General features: G+C 53.3%; 2 protein-coding genes across 2 annotated transcripts; one reads left to right on the top strand and one right to left on the bottom strand.

Moving 5' to 3' along the window:
* The first annotated feature begins 2,438 nt into the window (after positions 1-2,438).
* LOC104024010 (BPI fold-containing family B member 4) lies at positions 2,439-14,249 on the top strand. The gene is made up of 15 exons (XM_075721334.1): positions 2,439-2,562; positions 3,321-3,435; positions 3,959-4,063; positions 4,329-4,484; positions 5,921-5,984; positions 6,409-6,472; positions 6,902-6,993; positions 7,616-7,789; positions 8,222-8,275; positions 8,882-9,049; positions 9,161-9,228; positions 10,629-10,671; positions 11,155-11,218; positions 12,974-13,050; positions 14,226-14,249. Exons 1-15 carry the CDS (start codon positions 2,451-2,453, stop codon positions 14,247-14,249), a joined length of 1,380 nt encoding a protein of 459 aa, XP_075577449.1. The 5' UTR covers positions 2,439-2,450.
* A 5,048-nt stretch (positions 14,250-19,297) lies between these two features.
* Positions 19,298-24,697, bottom strand: BPIFB2 (BPI fold containing family B member 2). The gene is made up of 15 exons (XM_075721345.1): positions 24,589-24,697; positions 24,223-24,322; positions 23,772-23,876; positions 23,470-23,607; positions 22,991-23,036; positions 22,667-22,727; positions 22,316-22,407; positions 22,018-22,194; positions 21,641-21,682; positions 21,352-21,516; positions 20,989-21,056; positions 20,261-20,306; positions 19,833-19,896; positions 19,651-19,727; positions 19,298-19,366 (listed from the first exon to the last, which is right to left on the bottom strand). The coding sequence occupies exons 1-15, from the start codon at positions 24,695-24,697 to the stop codon at positions 19,298-19,300; spliced, it is 1,359 nt and encodes a 452-aa protein (XP_075577460.1).
* Between the last annotated feature and the right edge of the window lie 555 nt (positions 24,698-25,252).

The raw sequence follows: 25,252 nt of genomic DNA, 5'->3' as shown, positions 1-25,252 counted from the left end.
ACAGCCTCCTTTCGGGCAGCTGTAGAGCGCGATAAGGTCTCCCCTCAGCCTCCTTTTCTGCAGACTCTTTGAAAGGGAACAAAAAAGGAGAAACACGGGTAGGTTGTCCCAGGCAGTAAAAGCACATTAGGGCAAGCAGCAGAGTCAGCAATAAAAACGGTAAGTGTAAATCATCTCAGCAGGCAGCTGGGCTGCATCTTCGGGGGAGATGGTTTTTGACTTCGCTCTGCTGCTCCAGCCTTCTCGGCGGGGCTAGCTGCATTCCCTGGTTTTGGGACTGGACTGTCATCAGCTCACCAAATGCAGTCCAGATCAAGTGTGTGTTTAAATAAAACAAGAGCTCATACAGCATTTCTGCGATGGGGTTGCTTTGTTGAGTCCGAGCCCTCGGAAGCACGTGCTCAAGGACCTTCCGGCTCGGTGAGAGCACTTCTCTGTTGCTGGAAGAAAACACCTTGCGCGGTATTGAAGAACATCCTAAGACTATTTTTGTTGCCTTCTGTATTCCATGGGAAAGCTAGCCCAAAACTCGCTGTGGTGGTAGCAGCTTTCTCCTAACTTCAACCTGAACGTATTGGCTTGTGTTTGTTCCTGTGCCAACATTGTCCCTGAGCCCGAGCAGCTCTCCTCTCCTCTCCCTCCCCGGTATTTACCCCTCTCCTGTGTTTGTGGAGAATGATCGTATCTCTGCTCATCTTTGTTCTGCGAGGCCAAGCACGCTGGCCCCTCTCCGGTTTCCCACTCGTCTTGGCAGCCCTTTGCTGCCCGGTTTCCATCTGGGTCCGTCCCCGCTGAACATGGGTGACCAGACCCGAACAAAGTCCCCAGATAAGATCTTCCTGGGGCCCTGCACAATGGAAACTTCCGTGAAGCCCAGCCAAGGCATCCACTGAGGGATGAGATTTTCATCCCTGAGGAATGAGATTTTCCTTTGAAATACACATTTCTGCTGCCCTCGGCTCATTCAACTAGCATAAGCGTTGCTTATTCAAAATTATATTTATTGTTGGCTTTATACATTTCATTACAACTTCATTTTTTACAGTCAATTTATGACACCCTTTACAGATCAACTGAAATCAATTTGAAGCTTGGTCTTAACAAAGCCAACATTTATCAGGTTTCTGCAACCTCTCCATGTTGCTTTTTGTCAAGAAAATCTTTTTCCCGTGTCGCGCTTGAAACAGGAATGAGCTTTAGAAGTCTCACAACTCCTCGGGGATTGGGAAAAGTAATCGCTTCCTACTCTAAACCTCCTTGAGTCTGTGCCCATGTGCTCCATGCGCTGCCTTCCCGTACAGGCAGCCCCACCAGCCTCCTGTCAGATTTAGGTGCTTCAGTAATTCTCGTGATGTCCTAAAAAGCTGGTTTCCTCAAAGCATAGGGATCCCCACTGGGGCCACCGTTACAGGGCATACTTTTTAAAACAGACCGGGGGGGGGAAAAAGTGGCACCCGAGTCATCCAGGCCACAAAGGGAAACGGCAACCGGTCAAGTCAGCGGTGACGTTACCTCGTATAAATCAGGAGAGGTGGCAGCTGGGTGTTGCTTGCAATGAGCAAGGGTATAGAGAGATGCCTGCTCATGAGACGCGGAGGTTGTGAGGAAGAGGCGTGTCTGGTTGGCTGCAGTTTTTATATAAGGGCACCCGCTTCCATCCCAGTTGCGGGAAAAAAAGGGAGGACGACGCAGAGCCTCGACGACTTCCAGAAGAGCCCGAGGGGACCCGCGAGCCCTTCCCGGCTGGCTGCAGCTGATACGGGTAACACTGCCTGTGCCCCAGCGCCTCGGCTGGCCCAGGCTGCGCGGTGGCAGGGAGACGCGCGGGGTAGCGGCGTTGTCGCCTCGTAGCTCTGGAAGGACGCGCAGCGTGTGCCTAGGGCTTGGCTGCTTTAGGTTGAGATTTTGCTGTGCACCGAGCTCCTACTCATCTGCCTATGTCTGTCATTTCATAATTAAATTTGTGTTACTAATAATTATTTATAACTTTATAGTCAGCTTGTTTTTATCACTTGAGCTTTAGTTTGTTGCTTTTGGAAGTTAGAAAGAGCAAGAATAATCCTCAGATGCTTCCCTTGGCAAAGACCCTTACCAAAACACATGTAACTTTTCATCTAAGGGATACAGGAATAACGACCGCTTAAACATCAGCTCAGGGGAAAAGCAGTTTGGCTTTCTTTTGTGCGAACACATAGAGTACGTGGGGCAAGCCACGAAGGACAAGGCAAGGGCTTTTATTGACCCACGCTTGAAGCCTGTCCAGTGTGTGCACATGAACAAGGTCCTGCTGCCCCAGGCTCGAGCAGAGTCTTATTTGAGCTCGGTAAAGAGTAGAGGAGGGATTTCTCGCTTAATCTCTTTCCCTGTAAAGACGCTAGGATCCCTTCTTAGAGGCTTTCCCCCACTTTTCACTCTGATGTCTCCAGTGCTAGCAGGGCAGTCTTCTGGAGATGACGATGCTGAAGCTTTTTGGAATCGTTTTTTTCTGTGGCCTCCTCTCGCCCTCCCAAGAAGTCTTGTCTGGTCTGTCCTGCGCCGTCAGTCCAGGGGCAATGCAGAATGGTAACTATAAAGCATGAGTTATGTTTGTTTTGAAAGCTATGTGGGACCGTGATGATGTGGAGTAAAACCTCTTGAGTGTCTTCATCTTTGTTTTATAGTTCCTCAAGGCTGCAGACTTTGCTTAGAGCTTCTGACAGCCATCACCGGGTTCACGGGTCAGGGAAATCTTTCTGCTCCAGAACTGCGACAGGTTTCAGCACCAAATAACCATACAGAATTTCAGGGCTAGATCTCGACTATTTCTTCTTTTTGTCTTAGTTTCATATTTCCATATTGGAGCAGCTGATATTTGACAAACAACTGCTGTGAAATTTAGCGGCCGTGTTAATATTTGCAATGCTCCAGCAAAAAAAAAAAAACACCAAGAGGCTTGTTTCAAGTTGCTGCTATTTAAAGCAAACCAACCAACCCCCTTTACGAATGGGAAACAAGCTGTGAGCTGAAGCACAGCTCCGACTGCGCGGGGTTGCTGTCATTGCTGGCAGCGCACGGGTCGGAGGTCTGGGGCGCTCTCCACTGCTGCCCCTCCTGGTTAAGTCGCTAAGGGCAGCTTCGGTTTAGCGCACGTTGCAAAATATCATGCCCCGTGTGATTTAGAATCATAGAATTTTGGCTGCATTGAGACAGCTAATGACTGTACAGGGAGTTTTGGGGGGTGGTGGGGCTTCGTTGGGTGACTCCTTTGCCAGGACAGATCTGACTGAGTGGAGAGAGGTCATTGCTGCAAGTGCCGGTCCTCACACAGAGATGTTTTCCAGTTCTCTCGGATGCCATACTTCAGAACGGACTTCTGCAGCAGCACCTCCAGGGCCTCGTGCTCCCAAACATCATGGGTGAAGGGGGTCTGCTGAACTCTCCCACCAGCATCACTGGGTAAGTGGAGAGCGAGGGCTTCTCCGCGAGTGCACCGTGACCAGCAATTCTGAAGCAACAAATGCTGAGCTGCAGCTGGCATGATTGGCCCAAGTAGTTGTCCTCGGTTTATTTTGATACTGAAATTCTGGCCCCACGGAAGTTTTCTGTGTGGTAGCAAGGTGTGTGGTGAAGTGTGCTGCAGGTTATGGATGCAGGTACAGAATGATGGCTCTGGTGCTGCTGTTGAGATCCGAGATGCTTGACGGCACTGCGAGGGAGAGGAAGGTGCCATGGAGAGAAAAAGTTGACTGCGTTATAAAGTTGGCTTCCACCCCTGTCTGGTTCTAGGCTGCCTTCTTTTGGGTTTCAGCTGCAGACTCTGTCTCTCCTCCTGGAGCTGGTGTCTCTTGCTTATAACACTTGCCTCCAGCTGGAGGTGGCTGTGGTGGTGATGTGGGCGCTGCGGGTTCCTCTGTGAGTACAGCTGCTCAGCTGTTAGAAGATGCTTTTAATCTGTGCCAGCTTTTGCTGTTGTTTGCAGGCTACACCTTGTCAAGGTTCGGCTCCCCAAGCTGTCAGTGGTGCTGCTGCCAGGAATCGGGGTCCAGCTGACCATCGCCGCGAAGCTGGAGCTCAGCGGCAACTGGTGAGTGTGGTCTGTCACCGTGGCTGTTAAGGGAAACCCCTACCCCCGGGCTTCCTGTTGCACAATGTTTTGCATCTTTTATGGATTTCTAAGTGTTTCTTAACTATAATAAAGTCGTAGAGCAGAACAGGCGCCAAAAGATGGCTCGTGGCATTTGTAATGAATCGCAGGAGATGGAGGTGCCATTTGTTGCTTCTGGCTTTGCTGAGTTTCTCTGGCTAGAGGCAGAGAGACAAAATCTGTTCAACCCATCTACTTTTTTCAGCCTCGTTGGCCTTCTTTCAGAATTAATTGATATCTTAGTGGATGTGAACATTACTGCAAATATTAAATGCACAAATTTTGAATCGGGCACGGTCCAGGTCGTCATTGAAGACTGCCTCTGCATTCTTGGTGCCATAAAGATCAAGCTCCTTTCTGGGTAAGTGCCTGTGGATTTATGTTTGCCATTGCCTGTAATCCTCTTCTCTTTATCCAGCGATCTAGACGGTCTGCCAGGACACAGGCGGTGCTAAGCTGGTACAGAGCCAAGCCTCAGGGAAGTCATTTCTTTCCCATTGCCAAAGCCAGTTGCTTCAGTGGAACTGGCAAAAAATGTGGTTGGTGGGAGGTGAGCGTTGATTTGCCCTGTTTGCCCATGGAAATTTTAAGATCTGAAGTATGAGGTTTGGTACCTCTTCCAGTGCACTTTCTTTAGCCTTAGCTAGTGACTGATATCCAAAGGGTAGGAATAGCAGGCAGGGACTGCTCTAGGAAAACAGCACCCTTGCTTGCTCTGGTTTTATGCTCTGCCTTTGGCCGCTGTCACAGAAAGATGCTGGGCATATGGACTTTTGGTCTGACCGCTGTGGGTGTGTGTAATTCCATGCGAATATCCCATCTCTTGCTCAGTCTTATTAAATTCTTGGCAGAAAGAATTTGCTGACTTCATGTATTGATGAATGCAACAGTAAATTGATCATGGGAAATATTTTCTTTTATTGCTTTTGAATTACTCGCTTTTCAGGTTCATTGAATTTCTCCTAATTAATTTTTGCATTATGCATTATATTTCAATCAGTGCAGCAGCTGGTTTGAAAGAGACTGTGTAAGTAAAGGAATAGGGCTCACGCGCTCTGGGGGTCATATTTTAAGTTTTAGCAGGATTAAAGCGATGGTGTGCAGCAAGTGAGCTCCTTGTGGGGCGAGGGGGAGTGTGGATGTACGTGATTGACTTCATGGCAGCTCCTCAGATGCGTCTATAGGCAGCACTTGGGCATAAATAACGAGATGCATTATGAATTCCTGCTGTCTGTGGCTTGCTGAGTGTGCTGCTGCACGTTCTAGCTCAATAGTCCAGAAATATATTGATTATCAAAAGTAAATGGCTCTGCGCTGCCTGCAGGCATCACGCATCCCAGAGTGATCTAGTTAGCAGCAGTGTTGAAATGTTACCCAGCAGATTTCTCCTCTTGTTATTCCACGTGTAAATTGTTTGTTTCCGATAACTAACATGAAGATGCTTTGTAACAACTCCACCTTTCTTTAACTACAACACTGGTTTAAATACCAGAGGGAGACCACCCAACTCAGCTTACACGAGTCTCACTCCTTTCGAGCAGCGATGTCTGCGCACCCCAAGTGCTGAAACCTTCACCTCTCAGAAATTAGCCTGGTTCTCCCCGCGGTGAGGCGAGCAGCTCCTTGCCCTCCCTGCCTTCTGCACAGCCCCTGCTCTTGCCACTATTAGCTGCAGCCGCGTCCCTGAAGGGATGACTGAGGACGTAGTAGCCTGCAAAATGAAGGCTGGAGATGCTTTGGTCTCCTATCCTGGAGCTGTGTTTGTACTGATTAGAAATTTTTTTCTTTGCTTTCCAGCTTACTCTCCCTATCAGTAAATGACATAGTGCTTAAGCAGCTGACAGCAACTCTGCCCGGTCTGGTAAGCCTGCGGATTGCCCTCCTTTCACAGCTGAAACGCAGAAATATCAGGAACAACGTGTTACGGCATCGCAGCAAGCTGCACCGTCTCTCTGCGCTGCTTTCCCACGTCGCTGGCACACGCCGCTCGGCAGGGATGCCCGGGGCCAGCCTGGCTGCTGCCGGCGTGCTTCTGCCTGCACGGCGATGCCTGAAATATTCCCCGGGTCGGAGCGGTCCCCTTCGGTGCGGTGCCACAGCTCCAGGGATGCTCCGCTGCCCCCAAGTCCCTCACAGCACCCCGGCTGCTGCCTAATGCCATGCAGCACTTTTTCCCTGGGGATTTAGGTTAAAAGGAGCGGGTCTGATCGGGCTGTAGGGTGACGGCTCCCTGCAGAGGGGTGGCGAGGGAGGTTGAGCGGTCGCATTTCTGCTTTGTGTTGCAGCTGTGTCCAGTAGTCGATATTGTGGTCAACCTTGTGAACATCCAGCTCCTGGGCACTCTCAACGGTGCGTGGCTTGTGGAGGGTGAGGTGCCGCTTGCCCGCGTTCCCTGCGGTGGGAAGTGCCCTTTCCCACGCCCAGTCCATAGGTGCATCGGGGAGCAGCTGCGCTGCGGCGGGGCTGTTGCCGAGCCTGGAATTCACACCCAAGCAGTCCAAGTGGATGGCTCGCACCTTGGCCCTCCTTACACCATTTTTATACATCACCCTTGGATTTAACTTATTATCTTCAATGCTCTTTATGGGCTCTATTCTCAAGGCAGATCCCACAAAGCTGAATTTGGGGACATTTTGCCCGTTTTGCATAGCAGCAAGCATCCCACAGAAGTGCGTGCTTGGGACCTGGTTTGTGGGTGTGAGGTCTGGCTGGGGTCAGGGCAGGAGTTTGTGTTGCAGCTTATTCCTGATGTTGCAACGATCTCTTTTCTCCATGAAGCGGTGATCCCGGTTGGTACGGCAGGAACGATTCACTACCGGCTGGCCAGCCTCCCGTTTACCTCTGGCTTGTTCCTTGGGTTGGATTTAGACGTAAGTTAATGCTGGGTGACAGGACTCCGCGAGCGTGACTGCGCCGTGGTGGTTTCAGGCTGCTCACCTCATCCTGTGGGAGCAGTTGTCTTCTTCCAGTACAATAACGTGGAGGAGCTGGGCTAATGACTTGTTCTGGAAATGCTTACTAAATATTTAATCCTTATCCAAATCACCGCTAAGTGACTGTGTGTACTTTTCTTCAAGCCCTCTTTTTCTCTGTTTGCAACTTATCCTGAGGCTTCCTGAGACCGTGTGTCTGTCTGTACTTACCCTGAGGCTTCCTGACACCGTGTGTCTGTCTGTAGCTGCCAGGACAAGCAGTTTTCATCTTCTCCCTCGCCCTGCCTGCAGACTGGGTGTTACTGCTTTTTCCCTTTGCTGTTCAGTCTTTTGGTGGGTGAACGCTAAACCAAGCTAATGGATTTTTTACTACTGTCTCACTGGGGGAAAAAAAACCAAACCAAAACAGCAAAACGCAGAGTCCAATGCTTTCCCTACGCTGCTGGCGAGAAGAGGGCTCTTCCAGCCGGCACAGACCCCGCACTCTCCGTCTCAGGATCTGGGCATGCCTCGCGGGATGGCAGGGTTGGTTTAATGGCCATGTCACCTCTCTTTGCAGGGTGCGGTGAAGCAGGTGGGAGGCAGCATCATCCCCCATGACTCGTCCCCCTCTACTTTGCCTCCGCTGCTGGACAAACTTCTGGTCTTGGGACTGCGCCAGAGCTTTCTCAACGCCGTCCTGTCCCTCCTGATCCAGATACCACCGCAGACCTTCACCTGCACGCCAGAAGTGGTGAGTGCAGCAGCACCTGTATGTCATGCCAGGGGAGGTGGCGAGGGACACACATCAGCGTGACCTTAGCTCTGCTCAGGGAGCGCTGACAAGTGGTGAAAGCCTGTGGGTTACATCTCCTCCCACTGCTGGGTTACATCTCCTTCCACTGCTGGATGTTCCCACCTTAACGACTGACTGGGAATCGCCCAGGCAGCTGGGGAGCAACGGAGAAGGCGGAGGGCTCGGGGTGCTGCTGTAACGTAGGTCTGCATGTGACTGAGCTGCCCGGGGCTTTGCTGGGGACACTGGGTGAATGAGGACTCGGGGGCTGGCCCCAGCAGTGTGAACGAGCTGGCTGGGAACAGGGACACAAGTGGGAGAGGGGCGGCCCCGGCAGGACGGTGTTGCTGAAATTGGCTGGAGCGCTCATCGGGGCTGCTGTTCCAACAGTTCTCCAGTGCCAGCCATCTGCAAGAAGCCGTCATGACCCTCGTTCCTGCTGGGGTGAGTGACTTTTGCTGGCGCATGTGTTTGTGTAAACTTCGCCAGGTCCAAGGCCACCCGAGTGATGCTCCTGGGCGTGCCGGGGTGCTGCTGCCAAAGGTCTCCACTCTTCTGCTGCCATCCCCTTGGCCACGCTGAGCGCGCACCATGGCCGTGCCGCGCCAGCGTAGCTCGAGGCTGCCCTGCTGCCCGACCAGCTGATGGGAGCAGGTGCAGGGACCGGAGGTTTGCACCTCAGCAGCCGCTGCGCGGTGTCCGCTCTCCTGTGTGCCATTGGCGGTAGCCAACCTTCTCCGCCTCCCTAAGCAGGGGAATGTCTTCTCTTGCAGCTCGCAGCCGTTGACAGAAAGAGCTGATAAATGTCTGGCATCTCCCGTTTCCTGGGCACCACGGGCACCCCCTTATGTCCCCAGCCCCCTTCGTGTCCACCTTTGCTTCCTCAGCCCCTTAACTGCCCGCAGCAAGGAGGGCGGGCCCGTGCTGCTGGACTTATTTGCTCTGTAAATCTGGCTTGTCCAAGGTCTGTGCGACCTTGCGGGAGGCCCTACGGGGCTGTGAGAGCCCACCGGAGGGGTAGCCACCTCCACGTGTCCCCCGTTCCCACAGTGCTCCACCTGCCGCGGGACCAGCCCTCTGACCATTAAGCTGACTTTGTCTGGGAACCCGCTCATCCTCTTGGAAGAAGACAAAGCCACCGTTGAGCTTTCAGTCATCATTGATGTGTCCATTAAGCGTTTGGATGGACCCGTCCTCAACCTCCTGCTCCTGAAAGCCGTAAGTGCGGATGTAAAGACCTCGAACTGCTGAAGCGTACAGCCGGCCGAGTGACTGGCAGCTGGGGTGGGGACGTCTCCGCGGGCTGATCCTCTCCCTGTCTGCTTGCAGGACCTCAGTCTAAACGCCCACATCTCGATTGCTGGAGGCAGACTGGTGCTGGGGCTGTCCCTGGGCAGGTAGGCTGTCCCCGCAGCGGCTGCACCGGGGTGCTCAAAGCAAAGCCCGCGGCAACGCCCCAGCCTGCTCGCTCCCCTGGGGCAGCCCGGGGTGTTCAGCCGTGCCGGGAAACTCCGGCTTTCCCGGAGCTCAGGGCACAGGCTCAGTTTGCTGGGAAGCAGTAGCCAGAATAGAGCGGGATGACAGGAGGGGCTGCAACTCATCAGGGAGAGCCCGAGTGCTGTGGCAGCGTGTGGGTGACAGAGCGCTACTGGGGCTGCCTGACCCACGGCAGAAGGGACGGGAGCATTGCACAAACGCGGCTGCGACAAAGCCGGCCAGCGCTGCCCTCTTACAGGCTGGTGACATTCTCGGCATTGCAACGTGAGCTCTGGAGCCGCTAACTCAAAATGGTTTTCGATGTCTGTAAAACAGACGTTTCATTTCCTGAATCTGAGAGTTTCGTAGCTGGCTGATGGCACGAGGCGGACAGGTATTGCTGACTTTCAGGAAGCATGACAGCAGTGGGAAAGTTTTAGGAGACTGGAGGAAAAGTCTGTGTCAGTTTTATAACAAGGAGAAAGGAGGTAATGATTATAAGACTGTCAGCGTGGCTTTGATCCCGGGCAGTAGTTCGAAATGTCTGATATTGGACATGAGTGATAAAGGAGTAAAGGAAAGTACTGTCATTAATGCCAGTCAAGGTATGATTAAAGATTGGAAAGCATTCCTCATAATGTGAGGTTTGAGGATTTCGAGCCATTTAGCTTGTCAGAGAGCTAGATTTAGAAGCAACATTGCCATAGCTTGTATGCAGCGATATAGAGAACAGAAATGCATCAAAGGGCTTTTAATTCAATAGGCAAAGATATAACAAGATTCAATGGAAGTAGAAAAGAGAAATTCAAAGTGGAAATAAAGCATGCATTTTCGCTATGGAGGTAGTTGTGTGATTGCAATGATAGATTAGGAGCTGTAGCAAATTCTCCAGAGCTTATGATCTTTAAATCCAGACTGGATGCTTTTTCTAGAAGCTCTGCTCTCAGCTAGCCAGGAGCTGCCTCCTTTCCAAGGTGAATAACTGCCCGGGCACGGGAGGGGAAGCCAGGAGCTAGCGTGTGCCCTGTCGCACTGCTGTTTCGTTTACAAGCAAATAGAAATTAGGTGAAGCTTTTAGTGCTGATCTGTTGCTTTTATTTTCCCATTTTCTTTTCTCTCTTGCACGCGTGGCAGTGCCTGATTTTTGTGTTACAATATTGTGAGCCCTTTATGGACGCCCTGGTGACGCCGCACAGGGATCCCTTGCCCGTGGGCTGAGTGACGCTGCGCTAGGAGATGGCAGGGGTCTCATGGTAGGGGTCCGCGAGCTCGGGCCGCTGACTCGGTGTCTGACGTGCTGTTTGCTTTACTTTCCCCGCAGCATTTCCCTCTCCTTGGAGTCTTCTGATGTTGGCATCAGTAACGTAAGTGTCTCGTACCAGCCTGGGCTTTACTAGGCGGGCAGCGTGCCCGAGCGCCGTGGGATGCTGAAACGTGTCCTGGCTCTGATGGATTACGTCTGCTGAGGGTCTTAGCTGTTAGCCGCTCTACTTTGCGGGTCATAGCAATTCTTCTTTTGCTGCTTTTTTTTTTTTTTTTCCTTCTGCCTTTTTTAATAATGCAAATGTAAAGCCTGAACTCTGTTTGTTTATTCACCCCTGCTTGGGCAAAGCTTGCACGGAGCTCCAGCAGGAGTTTTACCTGGTCGAAGGTTTCCCAAAGGAAGGACCAAATACAAATCGAGGGAGAAAAGTAGATTTGCTTTAAAGAAAAGAGGGACTATTTGTTCTTTTGCTGTGTCAGTGGCAAGTGATTTCCAGTCCCAAGGACTGGCTGTCTCCCAGCCGCGGTGCCGGGCTGTGCTTGCTGGCAGCACCGCTCACGTGCTTGTTCCTTCTCTGGTTCAGATCTCAAGCTTGAAGCCGCACTGCAGCAGCCTGCTGGTGGAAACCTTATTGCCCCTTATCAATGGTAAGTGGACAGGTTGCCCAGGGAGGCGGTGGATGCCCCATCCAGGTGGATGTCATCTACCTCGACTTTAGCAAAGCTTTTGACACCGTCTCGCATAATATCCTCCTCGGGAAGCTGGCAGCTCACGGCTTGGACAGGCATACTCTTCGCTGGGTAAAGAACTGGTTGGGTGGCCGAGCCCAGAGAGTAGTGATAAATGGTGTTAAGTCCAGTTGGCGGCCGGTCACGAGCGGTGTTCCCCAGGGCTCTGTTTTAGGGCCAGTCTTGTTCAATATCTTTATCAATGATCTGGATGAGGGGATCGAGTGCACCCTCAGTAAGTTTGCAGACGACACCAAATTGGGTGGGAGTGTCGATCTGCTCGAGGGTAGGATGGCCCTGCAGAGGGACCTGGACAGACTGGATCGATGGGCCGTGGCCAACTGTATGAGGTTCAACAAGGCCAAGTGCCGGGTCCTGCACTTGGGTCACAACAACCCCATGCAACGCTACAGGCTTGGGGAGGAGTGGCTGGAAAGCTGCCTGGCCGAAAAGGACCTGGGGGTGTTAGTAGATAGCCGGCTGAACATGAGCCAGCAGTGTGCCCAGGTGGCCAAGAAGGCCAACAGCATCCTGGCTTGTGTCAGGAATGCTGTGGCCAGCAGGAGCAGGGAGGTGATTGTGCCCCTGTACTCGGCGCTGGTGAGGCCGCACCTGGAATGCTGTGTCCAGTTTTGGGCCCCTCACTACAAGAAAGACATTGAGGTGCTGGAGCGTGTTCAGAGGCGGGCAACGAAGCTGGTGCAGGGTCTGGAGAACAAGTCTTATGAGGAGCGGCTGAGGGAACTGGGGTTGTTTAGCCTGGAGAAGAGGAGGCTGAGGGGAGACCTTATCACTCTCTACAACTACCTGAAAGGAGGTTGTAGTGAGGTGGGTGTTGGTCTCTTCTCCCAAGTAGATAGCGATAGGACGAGAGGAAATGGGCTTAAGCTGCGCCAGGGGAGGTTTAGACTGGAAATTAGGAAAAATTTCTTTACGGAAAGGGTGGTCAGGCATTGGAACAGGCTGCCCAGAGAGGTGGTGGAGTCACCATCCCTGGAGGCGTTTAAAAAACGGGTAGATGTGGCACTTCGGGATATGGTTTAGTCTGGTCTACCCTTGATTAGTCTAGAGTGGGCTTGGTAGTGTAGGTTAATGGTTGGACTGGATGATCTTAAAGGTCTTTTCCAACCTAGATGATTCTATGATTCTATGATTCTATGATCCCTGGGAACATCCCAGGCCAGGTTGGACGGGGCTCTGAGCACCCTGGGCTGGTTAAAGCTGTCCCTGGCACTGCAGGGGCTGGGCTGGGTGGGCTCTGAAGGGCCCTGCCCACCCAAAGCATTCCGTGACTCTATGAAGGTGACTGGGATAGCTGTAACGTGGGGAGTGCTTTGGCTGAGGCGGGGAGAGGGATACGCGTGCATGATGGAAAGCTGCAGCAGGAGAGCTGGAGCAATTCAAGGGCTGCAATCCCTGTTTTGAGGCTGTAGTTAAAAGTCCCAACCTTATTCTCACACCCTCCACCCCAGCTTCAGTCCTAAGGGCCCTGGCAACAGCTAGTGGCAGGGAGCATGAGGACAGCCAAAGCGCAGCGTGCGTGGTGGAGCTGCGGTTGTCCGTGCCTCCTGAGCAGCTCTGCTGCCTTCACCCTCCCCGGGAGCAGCTGTGTCGTGGGGCGGGAGCTGGGCTCACCCCTCCGGCGGTGTGCAAGGACCTGTCTGTCCCCTGCAGGTGCTCTGGGCATCGGGATCCCTCTGCCGAACGTGCTGGGCATCCCCTTAATAAAGGTGGACATTCGGATATTAGCGGTAAGTGTCTGGAAGGGCTATTTCCTCCCGCAAGGCAGTGGTGCGGGTCACTGGGGCTGTTCCCAGCGGCTGGCTCCTGTAACAGGACCCTGCCAGTGGTGGTTCAACGTGCAGGAGCCACAGATTTTAAGCCTTGAAAGGCCAGGAAGGGTTGCTCTGTCTGCCCTGCTTCAGGTCAGACGATGCTGCCGAGTGCTTCATGCGCCGGAGCCTCATCAAAGCTGGCGTGCCATGAGCAGCGTTCAGCCCCTCTGGGGCAGGTCCTGCTTCCCCCGCCCAGGCTGCCTTTCCTTTCTGGAGAGCTCTGATGTGGGTCCGGGGGTCTGGCAAGTCCTTTTCAGTGGCACCATTCAAAGTGTCTTGCATTGCACCAAATTTGTGTCCAGTTTTGGGCCCCTGTGTAACCAGTTTTGGGCCCCTTGTGTCCAGTTTTGGGCCCCTCAGCACAAGAAGGACATTGGGGTGCTGGAGCGTGTCCAGAGCAGGGCAGCGGAGCTGGGGCAGGGTCTGGAGCACAGGGCTGGTGGGGAGCGGCTGAGGGAGCTGGGGGTGTTCAGCCTGGAGAAGAGGAGGCTGAGGGGAGACCTGATCGCTCTGCAGCTCCTGGCAGGAGGGGGCAGGGAGGGGGGTGTTGGGCTCTTCCCCCAAGGAACAAGCGATAGGACGAGAGGAAATGGGCTCAAGCTGCGCCAGGGGAGGTTTAGGTTGGAAATTAGGAAAAATTTCTTTACGGAAAGGGTGGTCAAGAATTGGAACAGGCTGCCCAGAGAGGTGGGGGAGTCCCCATCCCTGGAAGCGTTCAACAAACGGGCAGAGGTGGCACTTGGGGACATGGTTCAGTCTGGTCTGCCCTTGACTGGCTTAGTGTGGACTTGGTAGTGTAGGGTAATGGTTGGACTGGATGATCTTAAAGGTCTTTTCCAACCTAAACGATTCTAGGATTCTATGATTCTATTCTAAATTCCAGCCCTGCGCATCCTGGAGATGTCCCAGAGGAGCTGGGATATTCCCTGACACTTCCCAAAGGGCGCTGTGCCCTCTTTGCTCAAAATGTGGCATGGGGATTTTTGCAAGAGGGTTTTCTGTTCGCTGTGTGTTGCTGACAAGCTGTTGTGAGCCAGCATCCCTCGAAGCTGGGAAATAACATGGATGTGTCGCTCCTTGTACTTCTTCAGGGCCTGCTGGTGATTCTTGTGTGAGCCGGGGAGTACGGGGCACGGAGAGGTCTCTCTGGGCAGAGACAGAGGGAGACAGACCAGCGGGGATGGAACATCGAGACCAGCATTATCTACTTTTCTTTTCTAAACTTGATTCAAGATTCTTGGTAACTTTTAAGACACTTTAAAGTTAATTGGCTCGTGTGAGTGCTGAGATACTTGCATAAGCCAGAACCTGATAGGCAGCTTTGTGTACAAATATTTATTTAGAGAAATTAGCATGATTTGGGGGGCGCAGCTACAGCGGTTGCATGTGATGCTGCAGTGGAATTGTTAAAGGGAAAATTGTTCTTGATAGAATGAAAAAGTGAACTTGTTGCATATGGCTTTCTAAGTAAATGTCACCATGCGCGTTCAGAAGGGTATGAAGTGCTGAGCGGCCCCTCAGGATACATTTGTCATATAACTCTTTTAATAAACATTCCTACTTTTTTAGTGCTTGGAATAAGGTTCTGGTTTCTGATGCTTCTCAGGGAGAGTATCTGTCCTGCCTCCTCCTATGGGACCTGGTTCCTTTGCGACAATTGATATTTTGGTTTTCGGTTTAAAAACTTTTTCCACTCAAACTTCCCAAGAAAAAAAAAAAAACACACTTGGATTTTCAGTGGCTACTCCTGACCAGGTAACCTACTGACCAAACGCTAGTCCACAAGCAGAAATCAGAACGAAATCGAGTTTCCAAAGGTCACGAAGCATTTCCTAATAGAATCTGAAGGGAAACCTTCATTACCAGATGACTGAGAAGTATGATAGAACTGGAGCACTCCCATCTGCCCGCAATATCCCATGTCTGCTTAGACTGATGTAACAGTCAGTTGGTCTTTGCACATCACAGGGAAAAGGAGTCAGGCATTTTCGATTCAGAAAAACAAATGATTCTGGATAAAAAATAAACCTGAGGTCTTAAATGGCATGTCAAACACCTTTTTTTTTGCCAGTGCTAGATGTTATTGCTAGTGTGTTATTTATTGCTACTGTCCCCGAAGCTGGTGGTGGTATGGCACTGTTAAAGCACGGGTGATGCACGGAAGAAGTCTGGCACCGATCCGGTAACGGACAGGGGCAATGTCCCGTCCCGCATTCCTGCCTAAAGGTAAGAATAGTTCAGTACCTGCCTGGCCAAAGCCCTTGGCTGTCGCGTTAATACCCAGCACCGCAGCGAGATGGTGCAGAGGGGTCACTGAACACAGCAGAGGCCGCGCTGGACCCGTCGGCCGTCCTGGTTCATGCAAACTGCCCAGAGCTCTCCTCTGCTGTGCCAAACGGCAAAGCTGGTGTTGCGCGCTGTCATCGCGTGGGCTGGCATGCCTGGTATCACGGCAGGAGGGTTTTGGATGGGTTGAAGTACACGGCAGTGCTGAAGACCGGTGCTTTGGTGAGTCCGAATGACTCCTGTGGTTCCCAGCCCCGTGCAGGCTGATGGTGCCGGTGGCACCGTGCTGTTCGGCTGCTGGTAGCGCAGAGCTTGCCCTGTCCCGGGGAGAAACGATGCTGCTGTGTGGTGATGGCACTCCCCGCCCAAGCAGCGTGCTGCGGGTGGCCCCAGCACCAGCTCAGCCACGCGAGTGAGGAGTTTCTGCAAAGCGAGGCGTGAAGAAGCGGGAACGCTGTGGACCATTGGGCCGCGCTCGGGAGCAGGGAGCTTCAGACCCCGCTGCTCGTGCTGACGCCGGTACGCCCGTGGTGCTCGCAGAGCAGGGTTTCGGGGGGCTGTGTGACCCCGTTCCCCGGTGGGCAGGCTGGGCAGCCCCGCTGACCTGCGCGTCGTTTATAGGGCTGAGTGGGCAGGAGCAGAGGAACCTTTTCAGAAGGAAAGGGCAGCGCCTCCTCGGTGTAACTTGTTATTTCTGCAACTTGTAAATCTAGTGCTCTGAGTTGCTGGTGGGTTCAGGAGTAAATCCAGAGCAGGAAACTTGTCCTGGTTTCGGCTGGGACAGAGTTAATTTTCTTCCTAGTAGCAGGCTCAGTGCTGTGGTTTGGATTTAGTAGGAGAAGAATGCTGATTACACCCTGATGGTTTAGTTGTTGCTCAGTGCTGCTTATGCCAGGCAAGGACTTTTCAGCTTCCCATGCTCTGCCAGGGGCACAAGAAGCTGGGAGGGGGCACAGCCAGAAGAGTTGATCCCAACTGCCCCAAGGGCTATTCCATACCATCCGGCGTCATGGGCAGTATGGAAACTGGGGGGGTTGGCCGGGGAGCAGCGATCACTGCTGGGAACTGGCTGGGCATCGGTTGGAGGGTGGTGAGCAATTGCATTGGGCATCACTTGCTTTGGATTATTATTATTATTATTGTTATTATTGTTATTATTATTATTTTACTTTATTTCAATTATGAAACTGTTCTTATCTCAGCCCAGGAGTGTTTCTCACTCTCATTCCTCCGATTCTCTCCCCCATCCCATCGGGGCAGGGGCAGTGAGCGATGGCTGCGTGGTGCTGAGCCGCTGGCTGGGGCTGAGCCACGACAAAACTGCAAATCGGAATTCTTAAGAACTGGGACAATCTTGTCCACAGCAGAAAAACCACTAAACGATCGTTTTCCGGTGTGCCAGCACCCTGACATGCTGGAAAATCTCCTTATGGGTGAGCAGCAGGAGTGGGGTGTGATGGGCTGGCTGCTCTGCCCGGGCTGTGAGCAGGACTTTGGGCTCTCCAGCTCTTGCTCCAGGAATATCCCTGGCAAAGCTTCATCCCTCTGCTGCTCCACGGGGGCTGGTGAAGGGGCTCGTCTCTGTTTCTCCAGCATTTGAACCATCCGGCTGTCACGTCCTGCTCCATGTGCAAGGGAAGCTGTGCGTCCTGTGGCACCCTGGGATACTGCCCAGGGAAATTATGGGTTTCGTTTATGCCCGAGGCACCGATACAAATGGTTTTTTCAGCATTGCTTTTGGGGCTCAGTAAATCGGGTGACAGGAGGGAGCGGCAGAAGCCCCCAGTTCTCCCGCGTAAGCCGGCTCTGCGCCCAAGCCTGCGCTGGTCCCGGGTAGGATGTGTGGGGCTGGGAGTCGGCGTGTGCAGCTCCCATGGCCCCAACCCTACGCTGCAGATGCCGAGCCATGCGGTAAAGCCAGAATATCCACTGGCAAATAAATACATCTTTTTACTACTGTAGCTTATTCCTTTTGGGAAACTGGTTAAAGATATATTAGTCAAAGAATAATGGTTGCAGCTCTACCAGGCAACTTTTATTAGGAGCAGTTCCTGCTATTGGCAACTTTGGGCATTAAAATCATTAGTCAGGTCCCCAGGCTGGGCATATAAACCTTCAGGGTTTTATACTCCTTATAATAAATCAACTTGGCTTGTTTTGTTTGCTTTCCTATTTCTAAGTCTCTGAAATATGAGGTTTTGAAGTGCTTTTCAGCAGCTCCAGAGGCTAGAAATGTTATGTATAGCTGTTGCAAGTGAAAGCAGATGTATATGTAATTAATATGGTTTCATGGCTGGGGTGTTAAATGAAGCATCACCATCAGAGAGCTTCGTGAGTGTCTTGGTTTCGGCTGGGATAGAGTTAATTTTCTCCCTAGCAGCAGGCACAGTGCTGTGTTTTGGATTTAGAATGAGAAGAATGCTGATCACACGCTGATGGTTTAGTTGTTGCTCAGTGCTGCTTGTGCCAGGCAAGGACTTTCCAGCTTCCCCTGCTCTGCCAGGGGCACAAGGAGCTGGGAGGGGGCACAGCCAGAAGAGTTGATCCCAACTGCCCCAAGGGCCATTCCATACCATCCGGCGTCATGGGCAGTATGGAAACTGGGGGGGTTGGCCGGGGAGCAGCGATCGCTGCTGGGAACTGGCTGGGCATCAGTCGGCGGGTGGTGAGCAACTGCATTGTGCATCACTTGCTTTGGATATTATTATTACTATTATTATTATATTGTTATTATTATTATTTTACTTTATTTCAATTATGAAACTGTTCTTATCTCAGCCCAGGAGTGTTTCTCACTCTCACTCCTCCGATTCTCTCCCCCATCCCACCGGGGCAGGGGCAGTGAGCGATGGCTGCGTGGTGCTGAGCCGCTGGCTGGGGCTGAGCCACGGCAGTGAGAGCTGCAAAGTCAGCAATAAGGGTGCTCTTCCTGGGCATCGGCACAGCGATGCCCTCGCCCTGGCCAGAGGCAGCTGCCAACAGCACCCAGCAGTGGAGCAGCTCAGGGGCCTTTAGGAGCTCTGTTGCCAGCCCACCCTTCCATTTTGGACACTCAATCTGTTGTGGTTTTTCCTCTGCCTTTAGTTTGCTGACCGACCTCTCGAGCGCAGAGGTGTGCTTGGTCAGCAGGGAAGAGCGGCCAATATGGACAAATGCGGCCGCTGGCGCCCTGGGCGGGCGCGTGCCAAGCCGGCGCGTAGCACTGTACGTGTGCAGTCATGTTTCATTCAGCGTCTTCTCTGTGATGGGCTTTGTCAGAAGTATAGTTTTGAAAATCTGTCTTCAAGTCTAAAATTAGAAACCACTGTGCAGACTGATTTCCGCCCCCCCCCCCCCCCTTCTTTCTGACCCAGGGAAAACCACCAGCTGTAATGTTCCCATAGTAACACAAGAAATGGAGGAAAAGCAGAAGAAAGATCTCTTGTGGTAGGGGCCATGTCGTTCTGCAACTGAGAGGCACGGGGCTGCTTTGCATCCTTATAAATGAGTGGAATTTTCATGCTCCCTTAATTAAATATAAGGTCTGGACATCTGTACTAGTACGAGTTCTTAGCAAGACAAAATTCATCTGGCTTTAGGTACAAATTGTTGAGGGGAAAAAAGTGAGTAGTCATACCAGAAAATGCAGTATGAGAGAGAAATGTTTAATTAAAGTATGGAACATTGTTACAAACCATCCTCTTTGTGCAATGAAAATACCAAGAGCAGGATTGCAAGAGAAAGCTGCTAGTGCACGGCTGCTATCCTAAATGTGAGAAAGTATTGTTTTAGTAAGGCAAGAAAGAAGATTTAACATTTCAAGCAGTGATAAAACACAAAGCACGATTTCAGAGTCAACAGAACAATTTTGCCACTGTTTCACTCCGGCCACCAGAATTCAGCCCACGGTGGCCTGCTCTCCAGTCCGCGCCTGTAGCTTGAGGTTGCAGGGGATCAAGACGTAGTCCTGAGCAAGGGGAGGAACGAGGGCTGAGCAAGGTGCCCGCGTGGCTCGCGTCAGCCCGCACGGGGCTCGCCGCGGGCCAGTGGCCCCTCCGACACAGCTATTGCTCGTGTCAGCGGGGCTGGAGAGGAACTGTGCCTATCTGAAGCGACGAAACTTGGCTCTGCAGGTTAACAGGGCTAAGGGAGCAGACTCCATATTATTTTGGAGCCAGGAGGTAAGCATCGCTCCTGGGTTCCCTTTAAATCAAACCTAGCAGGGAGCAATTTAAATGTCGTATTTCTTACCTTGTGAATCATGACGTTGACATCGGTGTAGGTAAAGCTGGAGATGTGGGGCAGGGATACGCCTTCGCTCAGGACCACTAGGAAAAAAAAAAAAAAGAGGGAAAGTTGCCAGCTGCGTGCTGCCTTCATCCTCGTCGTGCGTCCTGTGTGGCAGCACCGCTGCAAAACTCCTGGCTCCTCACCGTTCACCTGCGCTGGTACCTCCTCACGGATTGTGGGCAAAAATAACTCCTCCAGTAACGCAGCCTGCCAAAAGGAAAGCCACGGTCAGCTCGCTTACGGCGTGACTCTAAAGCAGAAGGAGAGGGGCAGAGACCAGCAAGAGAAGGGTCCTGATGCTCATTGCACCTCTCCTAATCCCACGTGGAGCAGCCTCTCCCTTCTGCAGGGTGCAGCGAGCACCCAAAGTAAGTATTTTCCTGCTGGTAATGCCTGCCCGGGATGGTTCAGGGCAATCTAAGCCGGCTGGTGTGGCTGAGAGCACCCAGGCTGTTAAAGGATGGTGCTAAGGCGTGAGCTGTTGCATTCAGCAAGTCACAGCAGCACGGCGTGAGAAGGGGACGTGGCTGCGCTTGGCCGCTTTGGGGGGTGCGTGGCTGGGGGCACCTACCGGCACGGGACCCACGTCAGAGGCAGCCAGGCTGAGCTCAATATCCCTAGAAAACAAAGAATGGCACAGGAGCTGCTTGTAACGGGATAAGCAGTGACTTTCATGTTCCCCCAAACACCACGGCTGAGTTCAGGGCCAAGCCAGCAGTGAACCTGGTGCCTGGGTACATCGGAGCAGGCGGCCAGAGCCTGACTTCCCCCCGGGCACGGCAGCAAGGGCTTGAGGACGTTTTGGCCTCCGGCACCCAGACTGAACAGCTGTCGCGGGGCGGCGCTGAAGCGGGCAGCTGCGCTGGCGTGCGCTGCGGGGAGCGGGCTGGGGCGCGGGATGCTGCGGGGCCGGGGTCTGGAGCGATGGGCAGCTGCAGGCGCTGCTGTGGCCAGGGATGCCGGAGCCCCCCGGCCGCGGGCTGTTTGCCGATGGGGCAGTCGAGCACGTGCTGTCGCCGGCAGCGGTGCCGGTGGTGTGGCAGGAGCAGGCAGAGGCAGACGGTGTTGGCGTGTGCCGGTCGCCCGCGTACGCCTGTGCTGAACGTGGGAGGGTGCGATTTCCACTTTTCCCTCTAACCATGTTACTGGAGTCCCACCATTTCCCTCGGGATAGAGCTACCTCTGCAGTGCCCAAACCATAAAAGCTAAGAAATTCCCCGGACCGCTTTGCCTCTCCTTTCCCTGCTATGAGTGGGACATGTCCCCTTCGAGGACTCGGAGCATAGCTGGGTTCATTACTCTATCACTGCTGCAGAGATCGTCATCCTTGTGTCGGCAACACCAATGCGGAGTCCTGCAGACATATCCTGCAAGGGGACAAGAGAGGGCAGGATCAGGGTGAGCAAACGGTCCTGCTTCGGCTTTGAATAGTGTGGTGCGATGAACCCGTCCGTGTGCTGCCACCTGCAACGTGCTCCTCGCGCCCTGCTCTATGCAAGAGGCAAACGCTGCTCGGGACCGTGAGCGCTGGGGCAGGTAAAGGCTGAATCAGTGCCCTGCAAGGGCTGCAGTCGGGCCGGCTCTCGGAGCAAAGGGCATTGCCTGTGTGCAGCCCAGGCACGCTTGCAGAGCATCCTTGGCACGCTCGCAGGGCACACTCACCACGTTCACGCTCACGAAGCTCTGGAAAGCTGGTGAGCCTGCCCCAGCATGGATGGTGAAGAAGAGCTTCAGGGCTGCCTTGCCTTCCTCCAGCACCACCTGAGGTGAGCTCCTGAACACGGCTTGCAGCACCACTGGCAGGTCCTCCTGGTAGAGGGAGCCCATCTGCCGAGGGAGGGGGGGTATTTCTGGGTACAGCAGCCATCCCCTGCACCCCTGGGGTAGCGGGCAGGGGACTGGGGGCTCTGCCTGAGCTGGGGCCGTGCCTCTCGGAGCGACAGCGACGAACCTGAGTAATCTTCTGTGCCACGGTGGCGGTGGTCAGCAGGCTCTGAAAGACAAAGCGCAGCTTGTGATCCAAGTGACGGCTGCTTGGGGCTGCTGCTCCGGGCTCGTGTCCAGCACGGCCCCTGCGGTGAGCGCTGTGCCGCACACGGGTACGTACGGGAGCCTTCCTGCGCACCAGCACGTGCCAGGAGCAGCATTCTGGTTACTCTTCACGGCAAATTCTCCGTGCATCATTAGACCAGCAATCTATTTGGGAGTCTTGGGGGCTGTGACTCCCATGGGCACTCGGAGACAAACTCTCATTCCTTTGCAGGGCACACAGCTCCTCCAAGCCGTTCGTGCCATGCAAATTTTCTACTCCTTGCTTGCTCTACTCACCGGGATGGTCATGTTGAAAGCTCCAGCCGTTTCCAGGGCAAAGAAGAGGCTGGTGTAGAAGTGCTCAGAGAAAGCCAGGGTGAGGTGGGAAGGGCTGGAGCTCGCCGTCTTGGGCATGCTGAATGGCACGGGGCTGACTGGCAGGGGGATTGCCATCCCCGCCACCTGGAAAGTCGTCTGCAGGGACAGGGGCAAGAAGGGAAGGAGTTTGAGGTGCCTCACGGCACATAGCACTGGGAGGAAGCAGCTCTCCCAAAGCCTGGAGCTGAGCTGTGAGTGCTGGAAAATGAGGACTTACTTGCAAGGAGATGGTGATTCCCTGGTCGGAGAACACGGGCGCAGCCAGGGGCAGGTACTGGACCTGGCAGCTCGGCGTGACGGGGAACAGAGCTGCAAACCGAGCAGAGGGACGCTCAGAAAGAGGAGGGGAGCAGTGATGGCAGGTAGGGTCTGGGAAGCGTCTGGGTTTCCCAAGTAGAGACGGGGAAAGAGAGCCGGGCGGGGGAAGCGGGTCCTGGGGAGATGATGGTGGCAGAGCTGCTGCTGCTGGGTTTCTGCTGCAGGGTGGGAGCCCATCCCATCTTGTGACCTGCTCCAAAATGAGCCCCGAAGCCTTTAGTCCTATGGAGACTGAAAGCCAAATGCTCACCTGTCAGAGAAATCAGCTGTTCGTTCGGCAAAAGCAGCAATTTGGAGACTTCCAGGCAAATCTATGGAATAAAGAACAAAAAGAGAGGTGGTAGATGAAGAGGAGGGTCTGCTGGCATCAGGCGTTCCCTGAACACCTCTGGCGCGCGCATCCCCATGGGCCGGCCATGCGGCAGCCGGGAGACAGAGGATGGGAGCGTCCTGTGACCGCGGGGCTGCGGGGGAGACCCGGCAAAGCACCAGGTTGACTGAAGGTGCTCTAATGCTTACAGACCTGCACAGCTTTGTCCTCTCCTGTCTCACGCCCTTACAAACTTTATCTTACCTTATCGAGATTAATCTCCTTGTCTGCTTCTGAACTGGAGGACTTGCTGGATGAAAACAACAGAATGGAAGAAGTTAGGGGAGAACCAGCTCAGCCAAGGGTAGGTGAGCGTCTTTTATCTGACCCAAAAGACATCCAGAGGCAGCATTACCATTATTTTCTATCATCTATTAAGCTATGATTACAACTCAGAATCCTAAAATGCTGAAGAATTGCTGTTGGACTTGCACTAAAAATGTTCCTGCTACACTAAAAGATCTGCTCCCTTATGAGAGAATGAAACTCTCTTAAAATGGGGGGGAGCCAACCCTGCAAGCAGAAGGAAGTTCCTCCCATGAAGATAATGTTTTTGTGTTAACCTTTGTAAGCTTTTAGGGCAGCAAGCAGATCTTAGTCATATCACCTTCCTGCCTAGAAATGCTTGTGCCTCTTTCCCCCTGTTACCCAGATTCCATAACAAGGAAAACTGCGGGGTCGACCTTTCCACCTCCTCGGTGCTCTGCATCTCCTCCACGGTGGGTTTGCAGGCAGAGGTCGCCAGCTCCAGGTTGCCTTTGGGGTTCATCTCCACGTGGAGGTCTGCCAGGATGGACAGTCTCATCACCTTGGTGGTCGAGCTGTGCCGGGGAGGAGAGGCGGAGGCTGGAGCGCGGGCGCTGCTCCCGGTCCCGCTCGCCCCGGCCCCTCCTGCTCCCGCAGGCAGACGGCAGGTGCCGGATGCGGCCCCATCGCTCCGGGCGGGAGCTTGGGCTGCTTCCAGCCCCGCGGCCCCGGCACTCACGGGGCAGGTGTGATGCCGAGGTCCACATCGACGCTCAGCCGCAGCCCGGTGTCGGAGATGAGTGACAGAGACAGCCCAGTGACTTTGACGGAGTTAATTTGGTTCCTGCTGGAGCAGAAATGAAGGCGTCGGGAGACCAGCGCAGACTGGTGAGCAATCCCTGGCTGCTCTCACGGTGGGCAAACCCCAAAAGTCCATGAGATGTGCACAGTGCACGGATAAATCAGTGCCCCGAGGGTGGCACCAGGGCTGCTGCCCTTAGATCCCCAATGAGGAGCCAGGAGCTTGTTTCTAAACCGCTCTAGTAAACAGCCGTGCTGATCTCCAGGAGAATTTTTGCCTTCACTGGAAAAACACCTTTTGTGACAATATTCAAAGCGCTCCGGCTAGACACCAGCATGAACCAGTGGTATAGTGGCAAAGCCTGGGCGAGGCGGAACCGCGGACTCACCTGCTGGGCTTTGGGGAGCCGAGAAACAGGTCTGGGACTGCTGGGGCCATTAGGTCCTGCCTGAGGACTGCTTCTGCGTGTGACTTGGAAACTTCAGCAACTGTGAAAGGGGGCAGATATTTTATGAGACCCTCTGGAGCTTGTAGTCTGATGCACAGAGACAGACAGACTGAAATCCGTCCAGGTGACACGCGTCCATCCTTTACTAACCCCCCCGTTACTAGCTATGGAACGGGGATGATGAAAGTGATCTGATTAAGGGCAGAAGTTTCTGGTGACAGTCTTTGGTATTTTGTCACCGGACTGGAAGATGCTGCTGCCTGCCCTCCCTGCTGACGGTGTGGGAGATACGGGGTCCGGACTTACGGTAGCTCAGCCCTGATGGGGTGAGGATGCCCCCGCAGTCGGGTGAGCGGGTGGTGTGAGCGGCGAGCAGGAGGCTCAGGAGGATGCTCAGGGTGCAGAGCTTCGCCATGCTGCTGCCTGGAAGAGGAGGGCACCCGCAGCAGCCCGGTCAGAGCAGCATGGCCCTGGCCGGCCGCTGAGGCATGGAGCCACGCTCGGGAACCACGGATCCGCTCCCGGGTTGGGTTTGCGGTCCCGAGCTCGTCAGCTTTTGCGCAATAACAATGCATAGCTCTCATGTGGTGCCTGGGGATTTAAAAGCGCTAACAGAAGGCTCAGCCTTGAAAACCCCCCGCAAGTCTGTAAGCTACTGTGGTGCTTGCAGCAATGCCATGCCTGCTGAAGAGCATTTAATGGCCTACAGCTGGTGCAAAACTAGCAAATAAGCAGGAGCTAAAATTAACTGAGGAACAGATAGAAGTTATGGAGGAGGCTAAAATCAAATTAAAAGGTGAAAGTGTTATCTACCTCACTGAAAAACATTTGGGAATTGTTTATAATGTTTGTAATGCTCTTACAATATTAAGAAAACAAGTAATTCAGAAAGTTTAGCCTGCAGAAAACATACATATTTATATCAGTCTTTGCAGAAAGTGGACTTCTGATGAGAACTGACCCTCACAGA

The sequence above is a fragment of the Pelecanus crispus genome, chromosome 14 (assembly GCF_030463565.1).
Source record: "Pelecanus crispus isolate bPelCri1 chromosome 14, bPelCri1.pri, whole genome shotgun sequence".
Taxonomy (NCBI): Eukaryota; Metazoa; Chordata; class Aves; order Pelecaniformes; family Pelecanidae; genus Pelecanus; species Pelecanus crispus.
The sequence above is the reverse complement of the archived record's forward strand: the minus strand, read 5'-3'. Positions and strand labels throughout refer to the sequence as shown.